General features: G+C 45.1%; 1 protein-coding gene across 1 annotated transcript; it reads left to right on the top strand.

The window, feature by feature from the left end:
* Positions 1-2,092: 2,092 nt before the first annotated feature.
* LOC122933045 (leucine-rich repeat-containing protein 75B-like) lies at positions 2,093-16,673 on the top strand. The gene is made up of 4 exons (XM_044287781.1): positions 2,093-2,362; positions 2,513-2,641; positions 9,365-9,477; positions 14,175-16,673. Exons 1-4 carry the CDS (start codon positions 2,093-2,095, stop codon positions 14,647-14,649), a joined length of 987 nt encoding a protein of 328 aa, XP_044143716.1. The 3' UTR covers positions 14,650-16,673.
* Positions 16,674-18,092: the final 1,419 nt, after the last annotated feature.

The following is an 18,092-nucleotide window of genomic DNA, read 5'->3' as shown; positions in this document are numbered from 1 at the left end:
TTCACCACATAGTAATTTGACCCCCCCCCACACTGCCCATATAGTAATTTGCCCCACATTGCCCCCATATAGTAGTTTGCCCCCCACACTGCCCCACATAGTAATCCATTTCATAATAATTTGCCCCCATACAGACAGCCCCAATATAGTCATTTCCCCCCGATGTACTGTCTCTTCACTAATATGTCCTCCTGTGTGTGTCCCCCCCCCCCCCCCCAAAGTTGGCACATAAAAAATTTTTTAAAAAAAGCTAAATACTCACCTATGTCCAGGCGCGCGATGGCAGGCGCGCACACGTCACTGTGCTGCATCCCGGCACAGGCGCACAATGTCGTCATCACGCCTGCCTGTGCCGGGATTTCACTACCGCATGGCCTGAAGCCTATGGCGGTGATGGGCGGCGGGGCAGGGAACACTATGCGCTCCCATGCCCCGCCGCAGTATGTGGGGTTTCATGTTGTCCTATTGTAATCCGCCATTGGAGGTATGGTATGACTTGTGCAGTGTCATTATATTCTGTACATTGTAGGACAAAGCAGGATCACTGACAATCGCAACCACCCTGTAAATGAACGTGACCAGCTTTACCAGGAAAGGGGGCCACGACCATCCAAGTTCTAAACCTACAGACCTGCCGAGGCGAACCCTGTTCCTACACTGCAGATTACGGTGACGAGGACTCTATCATATGCACATAAACCTATAGAACAGGATGAACATAAGGAATGTCTTATTACATTAAGAGGAGGCGATGCTTCTCCTATGCAGATGGACTGCTGTACATTAGCTCAAGGTCACCAGAAGGTTAATAGAGATCTCCATCTAATAACCTCCAGTGATTAAAGGGGTATTCTGGTTATCCACAGGATGGTCGGTAACGTAGATGGGGGGGTGATCGGACTGCTGGGATCCACACTGATCACAAAAATGGGGGTATTCTGGTTATATACAAGATAAAAGATAACTTAGATCGCTGGGATCTACACTGATTCAGAAAACAGGGGTACTCCGACTATCCACTGGAAACAGGATAACTTAGAATAGTGGGGTCTGACTGCTGGGATCCACACATCATGAAAATGGGGGTATTCTGATTATGTACAAGACAGGGGATAACTTTGATCACTGGGATCCACATTGATTACGAAAATGGGGGGGGTAGGGGTGCTCCGATTATCCACCGGATAGCTTAGAATAGAGGGGGTCTGACTGCTGGCATTCCCTATCATTAGGAGAGCAGGGGCCTCGTTCCCGTGAAATTAATAGACCGACAACCAGAATCCCCCTTTAATGTAATTTGCATGTACAACGCCTCAATAAGGGGCACCTGGAAAGTCACCGCACCCAATACAAACTGAGTCTATATGGCCGTATTCTCTGCCCCAGCCCTCATCAGCCTTTTTCCTTAGGTACAGATGTGGCAGAGTTATCAGAGATAACTCTGCTACATCTGTAGGTCTGATCCTGTGTGACAGTCCATAGGGATTATATTCACGTAATAATGTCTGACATGTCTGAAGAGATATTTGGAAACTTGGCAGAAGAGGAGCCGTCAGTGCTTTCTGGGGGTGCTAGCTGCTGAGATGGCATTTCATGGGTGAGCCTAGAGGGTCTGTCTACGTGCCACATGAAGATGTCACACCCTGACACAGTGCCCTCCCTGTTCCCTCGCTCCTCAGACACACTGGCAGCCCAGACACATTGCTCCCACCATCCCCCACCGCTCTGAGCATCCTCGCCCAGGATTGGTCAGAGACTGGAAGCTGAAATATAAACAAACACAAGGCAGGCGGCTGCAGACACAGCCCGGACCACCACTGCAGACACAGCCTGGACCACCACTGCAGACACAGCCCGGACCACCACTGCAGACACAGCCTGGGGACCACAGGTGCATAGCCTCAGCCTAGGGACCGCTCCAGCACCAGCGTCTGTGGACAGCTCCTGGCAGGAGCCATGGTACAGATGGTAGTAGAGGGGCTAGGATGTACCTTCCCTTAGTAGCCGTTCACACCGGGGGTGGCGGTACATGCTAGCACTGGTGCTGACGGTGGGCACGGCAGAGTAGGCTCCAGTGGGTGACAGCAGGGTGATGGGAGGCCGGCTGAGCAGACAGAGCAGCCTGGAGGATGAGGCTGAAGACGTGATGGATATGGGGCCCCTGCGGGGGGAGGCTGCAGGGGCCCGCAGTGATTTTGCCCTCACGTCGCTGATACTGAACTCAGAGCGGATCCCCGGGGTTCTGCGCAGGAACAAGCCGGCTCCGTACGTGAGGAGAGCAGCTTGGATACGGGACATACAGGCGCTGGTCCGAGACCACAAGCAAGAGCGGGCGCTGCACATTCTCAAACTGCTCCGCAAGGTAAGGGGCCCCGGGGGCCACAATGCCTGTGGATGTACACGGCACACATGTGACAATACACCCAGCATCATAAGCAGTGGTGGTCGCTTCCTACATCTCACATTAACCTTGCTCCAGCGTGTGGTGACCTGCTCTTTACTGTCTCTGTAGGACCTGGGCCTGGAGGGGACGTTCCTCAATGATATCTTATATAAGCACGTCACTTTCCTCAACCTGGTGGACCCCATCTCCCATGAACTGCTCCTCAGTCTGGCCAGGGAACTTCAGTGTCCAAGGAAGGTAAGGTCTGTCCTCCATCTCACAGTGTGAACAGTCTCCTGTCCAGATGGGGCGGGCTGCGAACGGCGGCTTGTTATGTAGATTGTGATTTCCCTCATGGAGAAGCAGCTGGCCCAGGCTTTTGTTTCTCTGCCCTTGCTTGGAGGGAAAAGCTTCCAGAAACAACGAGGCTTGGGCTGAATATCAATGATAGGACATGTAACTGGTGGTGAGGGAGGAGGCAGGAGACCAGGGAGGAGAATACAGGAGGGGGGTCCTGGAGGGGAGACAGATGAGAGACACTGTGCATGGGATTAATGATGAGTTGGGTACATTTACACTAGCGTTATTCTTTTCCGGCATTGAGTTTCGTCCTAGGGGCTCAATACCGGAAAAGAACTGATCAGTTTTATCCTAATGCATTCTGAATGTAGAGTATGGATGCATCAGGATGTCTTCAGTTCAGTCTTTTTGCCTTTTCAGGACGGAGATAATACCGCAGCATGCTGCGGTTTTATCTCCGTCCAAAATTACGGAACACTTGCCATGCATTAATGCCGGATACGGCCCCGAGTGTTCCGGCAAAATGGATCCGACATTGCGGTCTGCGCATGCTCAGACTGCAAAAAATGTGAAAACAAATAAATGCTGGATTTATTTTTCCGGATGACACCGGAGAGACAGATCCGGCATTTCAATGCATTTGTCATACGGATCAGGATCCTGATCCGTCTGACAAATGCCATCAGTTTGCGTGCGTTTTGACGGAGCCGGCAGGCAGTTTCGGCGACGGAACTGCCTGCCGGAATCCTCTGCCGCAAGTGTGAAAGTATCCTTAGATAGATAGATAGATAGATAGATAATAGATAGATGATATGATATAGACAGACAGACAGTGGCTATTAGATAGAAAGATAGATATATAGATAGATAGATAGATATGAGATAGATAGATAGATAGATAGATAATAGATAGATATGAGAGATAGATAGATAGATAGATATGAGATAGATAGATAGATAGATATGAGATAGATAGATAGATATGAGAGAGATAATTAGATGATAGACAGATAGATAATGATGTAGATAGATAATAGATAGATGATATGATATAGACAGACAGACAGTGGCTATTAGATAGAAAGATAGATATATAGATAGATAGATAGATAGATAGATATGAGATAGATAGATAGATAGATAATAGATAGATATGAGAGATAGATATGAGATAGATAGATAGATATGAGAGAGATAATTAGATGATAGACAGATAGATAATGATGTAGATAGATAATAGATAGATAATTAGATATTAAATAGATAGATATGAGTTTGGATCCACCTTACACATGTGCATATTGTAAAGCTGTTACTCCACCTGTAGTATTAGATTTAGGTTTCTGGTGGAATATTACAGTGGATCCTGCAGACTTCCGACCTGTTGGTCTCCTAAGATCCCACGTTCCTCAGCGGTGTCTGCTCTACATAAAATGCTGTGGCATATCTGAAATCAGTGGTAGCTGTAACTGTCCAGGCAGAAAACACAGCACTCACAATGAGAATAGAATCCGAGCACCTTGCTGTAGGTAGACAGGGGGCCCCGACATGTAGGTTCTGCTCATCAGATGTACGTGTCACAAAATGAATACTGCAATTACAAAAAGGGGTTCCCTATGGAAATATTTACGTTATTTGGACTAGTCGTGAACACACATTTCTTACCAGTGCTAACAGACACGATGTCACATACTGTATGTGTGATATTGAGCCGCTATCCCCTCCGCACTCATGGCGCTTTATTACAAATATTGAGTTGTTCTGTCACAAAGGTTTAACTGTTTTACTAGCTGTTGAAATATTTCACTTTCACTTTGTGCCGGTCATCTAATAACCCTCATCTCTAAACTACTAAGAGGTCATAAACACTTGTGTTAGCCACATTCTTATCAGTAAGACAAGAGCTGAGCTATAATGAGTGTTTGTAATGTCAGAGAACAGAGATGAGGAGCCATCAGCTGAGCTGCCTGACGGAACAGAGAGAAAATTCAGAGCCTGATACTAAAGAAACTCAGAGCTGTGCAGGAAAAAAGGCTCCATATTTTTTTTAGAAAGACCATTTAAAAATGATTTTTAGCCCAAAATGTAATAGTAATAAAAAATTGCTGCCAAAGGTGTACATACAGTTGCAAGAATTTGTCTTACCGTGGACTGATGAACAGCAAGGCTTTTGGAGATACTTTTATAACCCTTTCCAGCTTTATGCAAGTCAACAATTCTTAATCGTAGGTCTTCTGAGAGCTCTTTTGTGCGAGGCATCATTCACATCAGGCAATGCTTCTTGTGAAAAGCAAACCCAGGACTGGTGTGTGTTTTTTATAGGGCAGGGCAGCTGTAACCAACACCTCCAATCTCATCTCATTGATTGGACTCTAGTTGGATGACACCTCACTCCAATTAGCTCTTGGAGATGTCATTAGTCTAGGGGTTCACATACTTTTTCCACCTGCACTGTGAATGTTTACATGGTGTGTTCAATAAAAACATGGTAACATTTAATTCTTTGTGTGTTATTAGTGTAAGCAGACTGCGATTTTTTTATTGTTGTGACTTAGATGAAGATCAGATCACATTTTATGACCAATTTGTGCAGAAATCCATATAATTCCAAAGGGTTCACATACTTTTTCTTGCAACTGTAGCCTTTAACTTTTCAAAGATCTTCACCCAGATAATGTAGTGGGACCTAAAAGTGGCATGGCGGCCATCCTGTGACATTCAGACAATTTGTCACTACCCTTTCCCCGCAGAGATGCGAAAGACCAGGTTAACAAAAAAAAAATGTGGGTACCAAACAAAATCTCCTAAGGCCTTTTACACAGGCTGATTGACAGGCGATTAGTGGGAATGAACCATTCTCCATACAGATTTAGGGGCACATTTATTAAGTCCAGCGTTTTAGACGCCGGCAGGGGCGGACTGGGAACTAAAAGTGGCCCTGGAAAAAAAGGTACAAGTGGCCCCATGTTGCAGGAGGGTCTAAATTGACAGAAGGCGAGGCAACATAATTAGGTAGGACCAACATAGGTAGGCAGGGCCAGCAATACCATAATGCAGAGCAATATACTGCCCAAGCTGAGCCAAATACCACAGTGCAGCACAAAATACTGCCAAATCACCACAGTGTTCAACTGTATCGCTGAGGATGGTTATACAGCTGAATTCAGGAGGGCACCTGTGGCTGCCGGCCAGGTGTATAAGAGAGAATCAGACCATTATGTACCCCGCTGGCGGCCATGAGGAGGGCATCGGCCCACCAGGAAATTTCCCTGTAGGGTCTATGGCCAATCCGCCCCTGGACGCCGGTCTTAATAAAGCTCCATAACTTTGTTGCATCAAAATGTAGGCCAGCTTCCTAAAACAGGCATAGAAAATGATGAATGAGTCCCCTTCCCCACCCACACCATGCACACAATTTTAGACCTGGCTTGAGCTGGGAGAAGTCACAGATAGCGGCGCCGCCATCTGCGCCTGAAATACGCGTAATATAGGCGTATTTCAGTATAATAAATGACTCCCTCAGTGTTTGCAGGCAGCAGATCCCTGATCACACAGGACGATGTGCTGCAGACAAAAAAATTTTTTATATGCTGTAGATCCGTGGTCCACAACCGTTTTTCGACCAGGGATCAGTTTCTTCCAGGGCTATTTGGGGGAGAGGGGGCATCAGTGAGATGGGGTATTGGGAGATAAATCATGCACATAAAATCCAGTTTAGGCCCCCTCAGTGTGTATACAGAGACAACTATCAGTCACTGACAGCTGTACACGGGGAAGTGATAGCATTCTCTGTGTACGTGTGTATACAGAGATAGCTGTACACGAGGAAGTGTTATCAGTGATTGATAACATTCTCTGTGTAAGCGTGTGTACAGAGATAGCTGTCAGTTACTGATACTTGTACACAGGGGAGGTGGTATCAGTGATTGATAGCATTCTCAGTGTAAGTGTGTATACAGAGATAGCTGTACACGAGAAAGTGTTATCAGTGATTGATAACATTCTCTGTGTAAGCGTGTGTACAGAGATAGCTGTCAGTTACTGATACTTGTACACAGGGGAGGTGGTATCAGTGATTGATAGCATTCTCAGTGTAAGTGTGTATACAGAGATAGCTGTCAGTCACTGATAGTTGTACACGGGAGAAGTGTTATCAGTGACTGATAGCATTCTCTGTGTAAGTGTGTATACAGAGATAGCTGTTAGTCACTGATAGCTGTACACAGAGAAGTCAATGGAGTTAGACAACAGATCCGATGGCACTGCACATAACCCCGCTTCCTCCTGCAAGTACAGCTACGGACAATGTTCAGCGTATCCCCTGGTCAGGCGGTGCTCAGCTGGTGTCAGGCATTAATAATTCACGTACAACATAAGAAAATAATCCAGCGGCACTCACCAATCGACGTTTTCATTTACTTTATTCACCACGGGTCAGCAGCAGGCACGATACAGTGCAACCAAACAAACAGTAAGCGGAGACGGCCAAGTAGTGTTAAGCGAGCTGTACCATTTGGCCAGTTTACACGACTGTCCAGAACTAATACCACCGAAGAAGGCTTCCAAAAGCAAGCAAGAGACCTGAAGAGTAGGTTATCTTCTAGGGGTTACCCCGTGTAATTATTAAATGACACGATGATGCGAGCATCCGATTCTATTCGAGGGGGAGAATTACGAGCAAAGAAAAGATCCAATATAAGGGGTCAGCCTTCTCCGGTAGTTTTTTCTTTCAAATACAGTCAGGAAAATCATTAAGAATAATTGGAACATGTTGGAGGGAGACGCCAGTCTTGGGGATATTGGGGGTTCACGACCCCTCGTATCCTTCAGAAGGTGTCATACCCTAAGGGATAAACTAGTAAGGAGCCATTTTAAAGAAAAAAACGGGATACATGGTTGAATGGTTGGCGCCCACAGGGGAATAAACGTTGTGGAAGTTGCTCCTTTTGTAAATTCAACTTACAAGGGTCCTCGGTCTCGTTTGGAGGTTTACATCATAGAGTGAACACATTGATAACATGTAGAAGTCATTTTGTTGTTTATTTAGTACTATGTGTGTGCGGTAGGTTTTATATTGGTAAGACCATACGCTGTCTATTTGAAAGGTTTCGTGAACACGTGGGATCAATTGCCTCAGGTAAAGGGGTCTCACGATTAATAGAACATGCCCGCATGGTACACGGCGGAGACAGTAGAGTTCTACGGTTTGCAGATCTGCAGGTTGTCCCAACCCCTCAGAGGGGAGGGGACAAGGATCGTGAACTTCTTAGAAGGGAAGGCAGGTGGATTCTACGGTCCAATGCTATGGGCCCCCTTGAGCTAAATGAAAAAATAGATTTAAGCGTATTTTTGTAATTATTTACTAGGGATTTGCTCAATGTTCATTTTTGTTTTTAATATCACCTGATGTATGTGATGGAGGTGGGTGAGCGCGATCACAACAGCGCCGTACACCTGAGCTGGATGAGAAGTGATGTAGTGGGTATACGCCCCTAGTGCATTTACCTATATAAGGTGATAGGTGTGCTTGACTTGAGAGCTGTGGCCGTCGCCGCTTACTGTTTGTTTGGTTGCACTGTATCGTGTCTGCTCCTGACCCGTGGTGAATAAAGAAAATGAAAACGTTGATTGGTGAGTGCCGCTGGATTATTTTCTTATGTTGCACGTGTACACAGAGAAGTGTTATCAGTGATAGCATTCTCAGGGTAAGTGTGTATACAGGGATAGCTATCAGTCACTGATACTTGTAAACAGGGGAGGTGTTATCAGTGATTGATAGCATTCTCAGTGTAAGTGTGTATACAGAGATAGCTGTCAGTCACTGATAGCTGTACACAGGGGAGGTGTTATCAGTGATAGCATTCTCAGTGTAAGTGTGTATACAGAGATGGCTGTCAGTCACTGATAGCTGTACACAGGGAGGTGTTGTCAGTGATTGATAGCATTCTCAGTGTAAGTGTGTATACAGAGATAGCTGTCAGTCACTGATAGCTGTACACAGGGAGGTGTTATCAGTTATTGATAGCATTCGCTGTGTAAGTGTGTATACAGAGATAGCTTTCAGTCACTGATAGCTGTACACAGGGAGGTGTTGTCAGTGATTGATAGCATTCTCAGTGTAAGTGTGTATACAGAGATAGCTGTCAGTCACTGATAGCTGTACACAGGGAGGTGTTATCAGTTATTGATAGCATTCGCTGTGTAAGTGTGTATACAGAGATAGCTTTCAGTCACTGATAGTTGTACACAGGGGAGGTGTTATCAGTGATTGATAGCATTCTCAGTGTAAGTGTGTATACAGAAATAGCTGTCAGTCACTGCTGTTCACAGGGGTGGACTTAAGTTCAGAAAGAGCAGAGGTTTAAGTGATTAAATTACATATCTTACTGAGACTTTTCCCCAAAAACTATATATCATTCTGCCCAGCTCCTCCTGCTCTATAACATCTTGCCTGCACATTGCACTGCATATCGTGATGACAGGTCCTCTTTAAGGTTCTTCTGTATACATCTGCCTCTGCAATGCAGTGCCATATATACCAGTTTGCTCAGCTCCTCCTGCTCTATAAAGTGCTGCCTGCAGTTTGCATTGCATTTCTGTAGCTTCTATTTGCTGCTAGCGAGTGTTCTTGTCTAAATACACGACTACCATACATTTCCTGTAAAAATGTGAATTTTTTAGGAACAAGACCAGATGAAATCTACAGACCGAATCTGTCGGCAGCTTCTTTACCATTTGACACCACACTCAAAGTGGCATCGACACAGTCTACCTCGAAGGAAAAGTATGGCCTGGTGAGTAGACTATTAAAACGAGACTGATGGAAACACAGCAGAATATATGCATTGTATGTGTAATGTTGCCACCCAGCCGGTAATGTAGTGCCCCTGCCGGTAATTTTTTTCTACCAGAAAATAATATTGCCTCATGCATTTGATCGTGCCGTGGTGAACAATGGCTGCTGACTGGAAGCTCAGGACAGGACCTGCCCTCCAGCGGGATGACGTCTCGCAGGTCCTGTCCTGAGCTTCCAGTGAGCAGCGAGTGTTCACAGCGGCGCGATCAAATGGATGAGGGGAGTTCTTTTTTTGCACAAGCAGAGCAGGGGGCATTATTAATTTTGGGGGACACTAATGGGTGTAGTGTATTACTTTTACTGGGGGCACTAATGGGGGGAATTATTCATTCTGGGGGGCACTAATAGAGCATTACTATCGCTGGGGGGGCACTAATGGGGGGTATTATTAATTCTAGGGGGCACTAATAGGGGCATTACTATTATTGGGGGGCATTATTACTTATCCAGGGCACTAATGGGGGCATTATTAATTCTGAGGGCCACTAATGGGGGCCTTATTCTAGGGGGCCCTAATGGGGGCATTATTCATTATGGGGGCACTAATGGGGGCATTACTATTTCTGTGGGGCACCAATGGTGGCATTATTAATTTTGGGTGGCACTAATGGGGGCATTAATATTACTGGGGGGCACTAATGGAGACATTATTAATTCTGGGGGGCACTGATGGAGGCATTTCTATCATTTCTATCACTGGGGGCACTAATGGGGGTTATTATCAATTCAGGGGGACACTAATGGAGCCATTAATATTACTGGAGGGGCACTAATGGGGGGCATTATTAATACTAGGAGCCACATTATGACATAGCGACTTAACACCCTATGTTAAGCCATGCCCCCACACCCTCTTTGGGGTGTGACCAAGTTAAGCCACACACCTTTGGGGTGTGGCTTAACTTGGCCGGTATTTTTGGGGGGGAAAGTAGTACAATTACAACTCCCTGTGGACCAGAGTTTCCATAATCACACATTTTATAAAGCCAATATTTGTACTGATTAATACATTTCTGCATATATATATATATATATATATATATATATATATATATATATACAATATATGATGACATTTCTTGTGGTCACACCAGTCAGCATCACATTTTTAACTGGAACATGAAACACTAAGAACTTAAAGGGTTGTCTATATGGACTGTTTAAGCACATGGGTTAGTCCCCTGTTTGGGGTCCACCTCTACAAGCCAGATCAAAGAGCCGCTGTGTGAGAGCAGCTCCCAATATAGCGGATTCAAACCATCCTTGTATTACCGCCAAGTAATACAATGCTACATCATACCTCCTGATAGCCATGGCAGCCGCAGTTTAAAAGGGGTTGTGTCTGATGACACAACACCTTTAGGGCTGTTTCACACGAGCGGATCCCACGCGTGTCATCCGCAGCGTGAAAGAGAGCCAAGCCGTGCTCCGGACAGCAGAGACACGGAGCAGTAACATGATTGATAATGTTCCCTGCCTCTCTGTGATCTTCTTACTACAAAATCAGGGTGACAACTTTATCTCACCGTGATTTTGTAGTAAAAAGACCACAGAGAGGCAAAGAGCATTATCAATCATGTTACTGCTCCGTGTCTCTGCGGATGACACGTGTGGGATCCGCTCATGTGAAACAGCCCTTAAGGCTCATTCACACGAACGTAAGGGCTCCATGCCCATGCTGCGGACCGCAAATAGCAGTCCGCAAAATCACTGTCTCCGGCCGTGTGAATCCTATATTGTGGTGAGGACCCATCGACATGAATGGGTCCGCAATTAGCATGATACGGCAAAAGATAGGACATGCCCTACCTTTTGCGATGCGGAGGCACTGACCCCTTCCGAGTGTTTCCATGGGTTTCCAATCCATGCCTCCACTCCACAAACGATAGGACATGTCCTATCATTTGCCGTATCTTGTGGATCGCGGACCCATTCAAGTCAGTGGGTTTGCGGTCTGCAATACAGCAGAGAGCCGTTATGTTCGTGTGAATGAGTCCTTAAGTGGGTAGCCTGGTTAGACCCTTCTGAATTTAAAGGGGTTCTTTATGATTTAACAATTGATGAGCTATCCCTAGTATAGATCATTAGTGTCAGATCAGAGGAGGTCCGACATCTAGCACCTACGTAGCTCAGGTTTGCGAGAGTAGCTTCAGGCCTTCTTCACATTTGCGTTTTTAATTGACATGCGTTTCCTCTTTTTCTGCGGACAGCACACATACTCATTGATTTCAATGTGTTTATTCACACATCAGTATTTTTTACTGACTGTGGGTCAGTGAAGAAATCACGGAGACATGCACTACTTTAGTCCATAATGCAGACCAAATATGCTCAGAATAGTCTACGGGTCCATGGAAAAATACAGACACATCAGGGATGGCATCCGTGTTGCGTCTGTTTTTGGTCCGTTTTTCACTGCCAGCTGAAAGGAGATGCTTTGGAAATTGATCTTCAGCTGAACATTGTCCATGGAATGCGAATGACACCCGGAGGGCAAAAAGAGAACACATGGACATCTTCATGGATGAAACACGGACTGATTTTTTTTCATGGACACCAAAAGGACGAGTAGATGTGAACAAGGCCTCATTATGTAGTGGACAGAGCTGGTTACTGGAGCTCTGCTCCCATTGAAGTGAATGGAAGCAGTGCTGCAGTGACCATCTCCGTCCACTAAACTCTAGAGTAGGGTGTCAGACCTCCGTTGATGTAATACTGATAAAGGGAGGGTTCACCTCACCATTATCTTCCCATTCTTCTGATCCGTCAGAAGAACAGAAAAATAAGGGAAAAAAACATATCCCGTAAATAAATGGATCCTGTGCATCAGTTATGCACATTTGGCATCCGTTTGAGCCATTTCCAACTGAGATACGTTTTTTGAGAAGGAAAAAAAGTCCTGTATGCAGTACTTTTTTTTCCCGTCTAGAAAAACGTATCTCAGATGGAAATGGGTCAAACGGATGCCAAATGTGCATAACTGAGGCACAGGATCGTTTTTTTTTTTTTTTTTACACGTTCGTCTTTTTTTCTTATTTTATCAGTGACTGACAGCCTTCCCTCTATGATGAGGCGGTCTCATCAGTGACTGACAGCCTTCCCTCTATGATGAGGCGGTCCCTATCAGTCACTGATAGCCTTCCCTCTATGATGAGGCGGTCCCTATCAGTGACTGACAGCCTTCCCTTTATGATGAGGCAGTCCTATCAGTGACTGACAGCCTTCCCTTTATGATGAGGCGGTCCTATCAGTGACTGACAGCCTTCCCTTTATGATGAGGCGGTCCTATCAGTGACTGACAGCCTTCCCTTTATGATGAGGCGGTCCTATCAGTGACTGACAGCCTTCCCTCTATGATGAGGCGGTCCTATCAGTGACTGACAGCCATCCCTCTATGGTGAGGCGGTCCCATCAGTGACTGACAGCCTTCCCTCTATGATGAGGCGGTCTCATCAGTGTCTGACAGCCTTCCCTTTATGATGAGGCGGTCCTATCAGTGACTGACAGCCTTCCCTCTATGATGAGGCGGTCCTATTAGTGACTGACAGCCTTCCCTTTATGATGAGGTGGTCCTATCAGTGACTGACAGCCTTCCCTCTATGATGAGGCGGTCTCATCAGTGACTGACAGCCTTCCCTCTATGATGAGGCGGTCCTATCAGTGACTGACAGCCTTCCCTCTATGATGAGGCGGTCCTATCAGTGACTGACAGCCTTCCCTCTATGAGGAGGAGGTCCTATCAGTGACTGACAGCCTTCCCTCTATGATAAGGCGGTCCTATCAGTGACTGACAGCCTTCCCTCTATGATGAGGCGGTCCTATCAGTGACTGACAGCCTTCCCTCTATGATAAGGCGGTCCTATCAGTGACTGACAGCCTTCCCTCTATGATGAGGCGGTCCTATCAGTGACTGACAGCCTTCCCTCTATGATGAGGCGGTCCTATCAGTGACTGACAGCCTTCCCTCTATGATGAGGCGGTCCTATCGGTGACTGACAGCTTTCCCTCTATGATGAGGCGGTCCTATCAGTGACTGACAGCCTTCCCTCTATGATGAGGCGGTCCTATCAGTGACTGACAGCCTTCCCTCTATGATGAGGCGGTCCTATCAGTGACTGACAGCCTTCCCTCTATGATGAGGCGGTCTTATCAGTGACTGACAGCCTTCCCTTTATGATGAGGCGGTCCTATCAGTGACTGACAGCCTTCCCTCTATGATGAGGCGGTCCTATCAGTGACTGACAGCCTTCCCTCTAGGACTGTGTTTACAGAGATAACTGTCAACCACTGATAGGACTTCAAAGCCCAGAAAACTAGATCTCAATCTGCTCAGCTCCTCCTGCTCTATAACGTGCCATCCACAGATTGCCCTACGTTTTCATGGTGACAGGTTTCCCTTAAAGACCTTGCTAAAGAACAGAAGTGGTCTAAACCAGAGAATCCCTTTAAAGTAACATGACATTTTCACATGAGAAATCTCAGATTTTAACACCCGAAGAAGTGTTTTTTGAATTGTAGTAAACTCAATAAAGTAAACCTCTGGGTAGAATTAAACTGTATTAGTCGCTGTATTTAATACATAGTAATGAATACTGAATACTACCACCCCAATGTCAATGCCTTCTCTTTTGGCAGCCTGAAGAACAGCCTACAACAGAAATCAAGTATTGAATCCCTGGATCTGTCTGGTATTCCCCTGACTCCCAGAGATGTTCAGCGTGTGATCCTCTACTTACAAAGCCATGGAGATAGTCTGACCACTGTGGACTTAAGCTTTACTGAACTCACAGACAGCATTCTGAGTTTGGCTCTACCTGCTCTGGCAGTTCTTCCCAACATTACGCACCTTTCACTTAACGGAAACCGCCTTTCTTGTGCCACCCTCAAGGAGCTCAGCGAAGCCATGAAGGACAGTGCCAACTTTCCCTCATTGTCCTGGGTAGATCTGGGTAATAATGTAGACATCTGTTCCATGCCCCAACCTTTGCTCTTGGGGCTGAGACGTCGTCTGTGTCAGCAGAATCTGCTTCCGACCATTCCTGAGGCACAGGACAGTGACTTGTCTGAGGGAGGCATTCCTATGTCTTTTCCTTTGCCTTGGGACAGGTGAGACCTCTTAGTGCACTAGCCATGGAGTTAGAGACTGACCACCTCTCCTCAAACAAGTGTTGATCTCATCTAACATGAGCAGGTGTTACACTCACAGTGCCACAGGTAGTTTGTTTTCAGCCAAGGAGAAGGGGCACCAGATAAAGGTACCCTCATAGCCCCACACATCTTCATCCAACGAGTGAGGAGCCCGGAGACAAGGCAGTCCATCCAGGCTCAGCACCGAACTCATCCACTGTGTGTTCTGTGGATGAATCTTGAAACAAAAGGAGCCAGTAACCACAGCCAGGCACGGAAAAGACAGGTGGGTGCCCAAAACCAAGAGGAGGTGGCATCTACTGCCATAGAGTGGCACGATTCCATGGGAGGAAACCAGAAATATTCTTGAAAATTGACAATTTATTCTATATATCATTTTTTCGAGGTATCCAGAATGCAAAGCATGTACTGGCTAAGGGTTTGCTCTTCCCATAGAAGTTGTATAGTCTGATGCCCACGAAGGCAGTGTTGTATGTGTAAATGTTTCAAAGCAGTTCCTTGTCTGGAGAGCAGAATGTATTCTTAGTACAACTCAAATCTTTACAATCGCTGAATCTGTATACAAAACCACAAAGATATGTATGTGTATAAAGAGCATAAAACGTAAGAATCTGCGCACAGTCTAGTGTTACTGCCATGGCTTCATCCAGACTGTTTATACAAAGCTCAATAATTCTTCCTTGTATCAGGACTATATTTTAATAGGAGCCCATTTAGTGTGAAAAAAACCACTCATCATCACGCTATTGTCAAGTCTCTCTTCAAAAATAGGAATGGAAGCCTCTTACAAAATATCACTGTGCCATCAAGATTGCCCAAAGGTTCTCATCTACTAAATGTAAAATGATACTTCTGTACTGTAAGCCCAATATAGTTTGTCACAGCTGTTAGTAGCACTGGGTCGTCCAGTGGGTTCAGGCCTAACACAGTAATTGCCCTCAAGGTCCTAAAAGATTCGAAGTTGACTTCAGAGCAGATCACTTGTGACAAGGGTCTATTTATTATTATTCATGGAGAATGGACCCTCAAAATCATTCAAGGTACCAGAGTCTGTATCTTTAAAAGAATCTTAAAGCGTACCTGAGTTTAAAAAAGAAATAAAGGTTTTCAGAATGGCTGTGCTTCATTTTACAAGAACAGGTCTTTCCTAATGTCTCTTTCAGCCATATTATTCCCTGTTTCAGCTGCACGGCTAGATGCATTTCACTTAGAAGCAGGGGGCATTTACCTTTTGTAAAATTGCCAGCACTGTACTGCTGTGACAACCTTTCCCTTACTTCACACTGTGTTTATTTTCAGCTCTGGAGCTCACAGAACAGATCAGGGACAAAGGGGAGGCTGCTATAATCTTCACAATCTGTTTAGAAGCAGTTCTTTATCATGTTTTTCCTGTGAGACGTCTTCTGTGTCTTTGTTACCAGGAATGGATCTTGTCTGACAACAGGCAGTGGACTGCAAATTAGGTGGAAGTGAAACCTCTAGTGGCCATGACTTTACAGCTTTATTATTTTTTTTCAGGTGGATGCAGGCAGTTTTTTGTTTTTTTTAATGAAGTGATTTAGAAATTTGCTATTTATACCATTCTTTAGTAAATGAAAGTGCGTGAAAGTAAAGTGACTCTAACATATTTCTTAGTAGTGATATAGGCCTGAAATATCCAATTGAATTATTATCTGATTACATGAAGAACAAGTTTGGACTGAAAGAGAAACCCCTAATGGCAGTGTATCACCATGCATATTAAAGGGGCGCGTACAAGGACTACCGGCAAAAATAACCTTTATTGAATATGATACCATGAACGATGTCACTTATTAGGACATTTACTTCTAGAGCAAGACCGGACCCTGGGACAAGATGTGTCACATTCAAATTTCTCCAATTCACTATACTGAAGTTATCTGTTATAGAAGCTCAGAAAATGTCAAACAAGTACAGCACTGAGTATAATATGGGTGTTGTATTGTATCTGCAGAAGGGGTAACTTTTTTCTGAAAGGGCATCTGTCAGCAGTTCTGTACCTATGACACTGGCTGACCTGTTGCATGTGCACTTGGCAGCTGAAGGTATCGGTGTTGGTCCCATGTTCATATGTGTCCGCATTACTGAGAAATATGATGTTTTAATGTATGCAAATGAGCCTCTAGGAGCAACAGGGGCGTTGCCGTTACACCTAGAGGCTCTGCTCTTTCTGCAATGACCACGCTTTCTGCACCATGATTTACAGAACCAGGTGTATACACATTATCATGTCTGGACCTCTCAATCAAAGTGCCGAGAGCAAAGCAGCTGTAGAGAGAGCAGAGCCTCTGGGTGTAATGGTAACGCCCCCCATTGCTCCTAGAGGCTCATTTGCATATAATAAAACATAATTTTTCTCAGCAATACAGGCACATATGACCATGGGACCAACACAGATGCCTTCAGCTGCCAAGAGCACATGTAACAGGTCAGCCAGCGTCATAGGTACAAAACTGCTGACAGATGCCCTTTAACTGCTCAATAAGAATTTTGTATTCAGTTTACCTGCTTGTTGGTCGGTGATTGTAAATTCATTGTGATTGTCAATGTTTTATTCCTTTAGGGAATTTGTGGGGTTAATTCAAGACCATGCACAGAGGGTTCCCAGGACATAATGCCAGACAGTTCTTGTGCACTGTAATACAGCAGATATTAACTGCCGTGTTAGCCGCCATTAGATGATAGGTTTGGGGCACAGGTATTAACCATTTCATCCTATACCCCTAGTACGTTACCAATAGTAAAGGTGGAAGCTACTGGTTAGTAACTGGTTCCGTCCCTCTCAGCCGGGAGAATAGACCCATGCTCTGTAACCACGGGCAGTCGGGCAGAGGTTTATCTCTCTAGGATGTTACCTTCTTGTCTGATACCCTAAATGAGAACAGTGTCAGTAAGTGGTCCACACAGCGAGAAGCGGCACTTCAATCTAAAGGATTGTCAAAGGTATCATTAAAGCCCATTCTGGGCAAATAGTCTATTCGCGAATCGGGATCTCGGTATAATGGAGGGCATCGAGGTTGGTACTGCTTAAAAAAGGCCATGGAAGACGAGAAGAGACATTGGATTGTAGCTGGTCTTTCAGACTTTTTTTTCTTTACATAGAATATGCAATACAACTACTGCAAATGGACCTCCTGTTGTAAGAAATACAGGTTTTGGAAATAATATATGCATTATATTTGTGTGAATTATTTGTGTTAATCAGACAGGTAGGTGACCGTCCGTGTGTATACTTCATTAGTATGTATCTAGCTCCTTTTGTATCTAGGTCCTGGAATATCCCGTATCTCTTACATATGCTGATTGGTAGAGAACAAAAGGAACCCAAAATATGTGAATAAGAGACAAGGGGTCATAAAATGCTAAGATAACAGGTTCTGGGCC

The sequence above is a fragment of the Bufo gargarizans genome, chromosome 3 (assembly GCF_014858855.1).
Source record: "Bufo gargarizans isolate SCDJY-AF-19 chromosome 3, ASM1485885v1, whole genome shotgun sequence".
Classification (NCBI taxonomy): domain Eukaryota; kingdom Metazoa; phylum Chordata; class Amphibia; order Anura; family Bufonidae; genus Bufo; species Bufo gargarizans.
The sequence above is the reverse complement of the archived record's forward strand: the minus strand, read 5'-3'. Positions and strand labels throughout refer to the sequence as shown.

Excerpts from the sequence above, each read along its gene's own strand:
- LOC122933045 (XM_044287781.1), top strand. The coding sequence starts at position 2,093 with ATGGGAGGCCGGCTGAGCAGACAGAGCAGCCTGGAGGATGAGGCTGAA. Across the intron at positions 2,363-2,512 it reads TTCTCAAACTGCTCCGCAAG|GACCTGGGCCTGGAGGGGAC; the intron begins GTAAGGGGCCCC and ends CTGTCTCTGTAG. Across the intron at positions 2,642-9,364 it reads AACTTCAGTGTCCAAGGAAG|GAACAAGACCAGATGAAATC; the intron begins GTAAGGTCTGTC and ends TGAATTTTTTAG.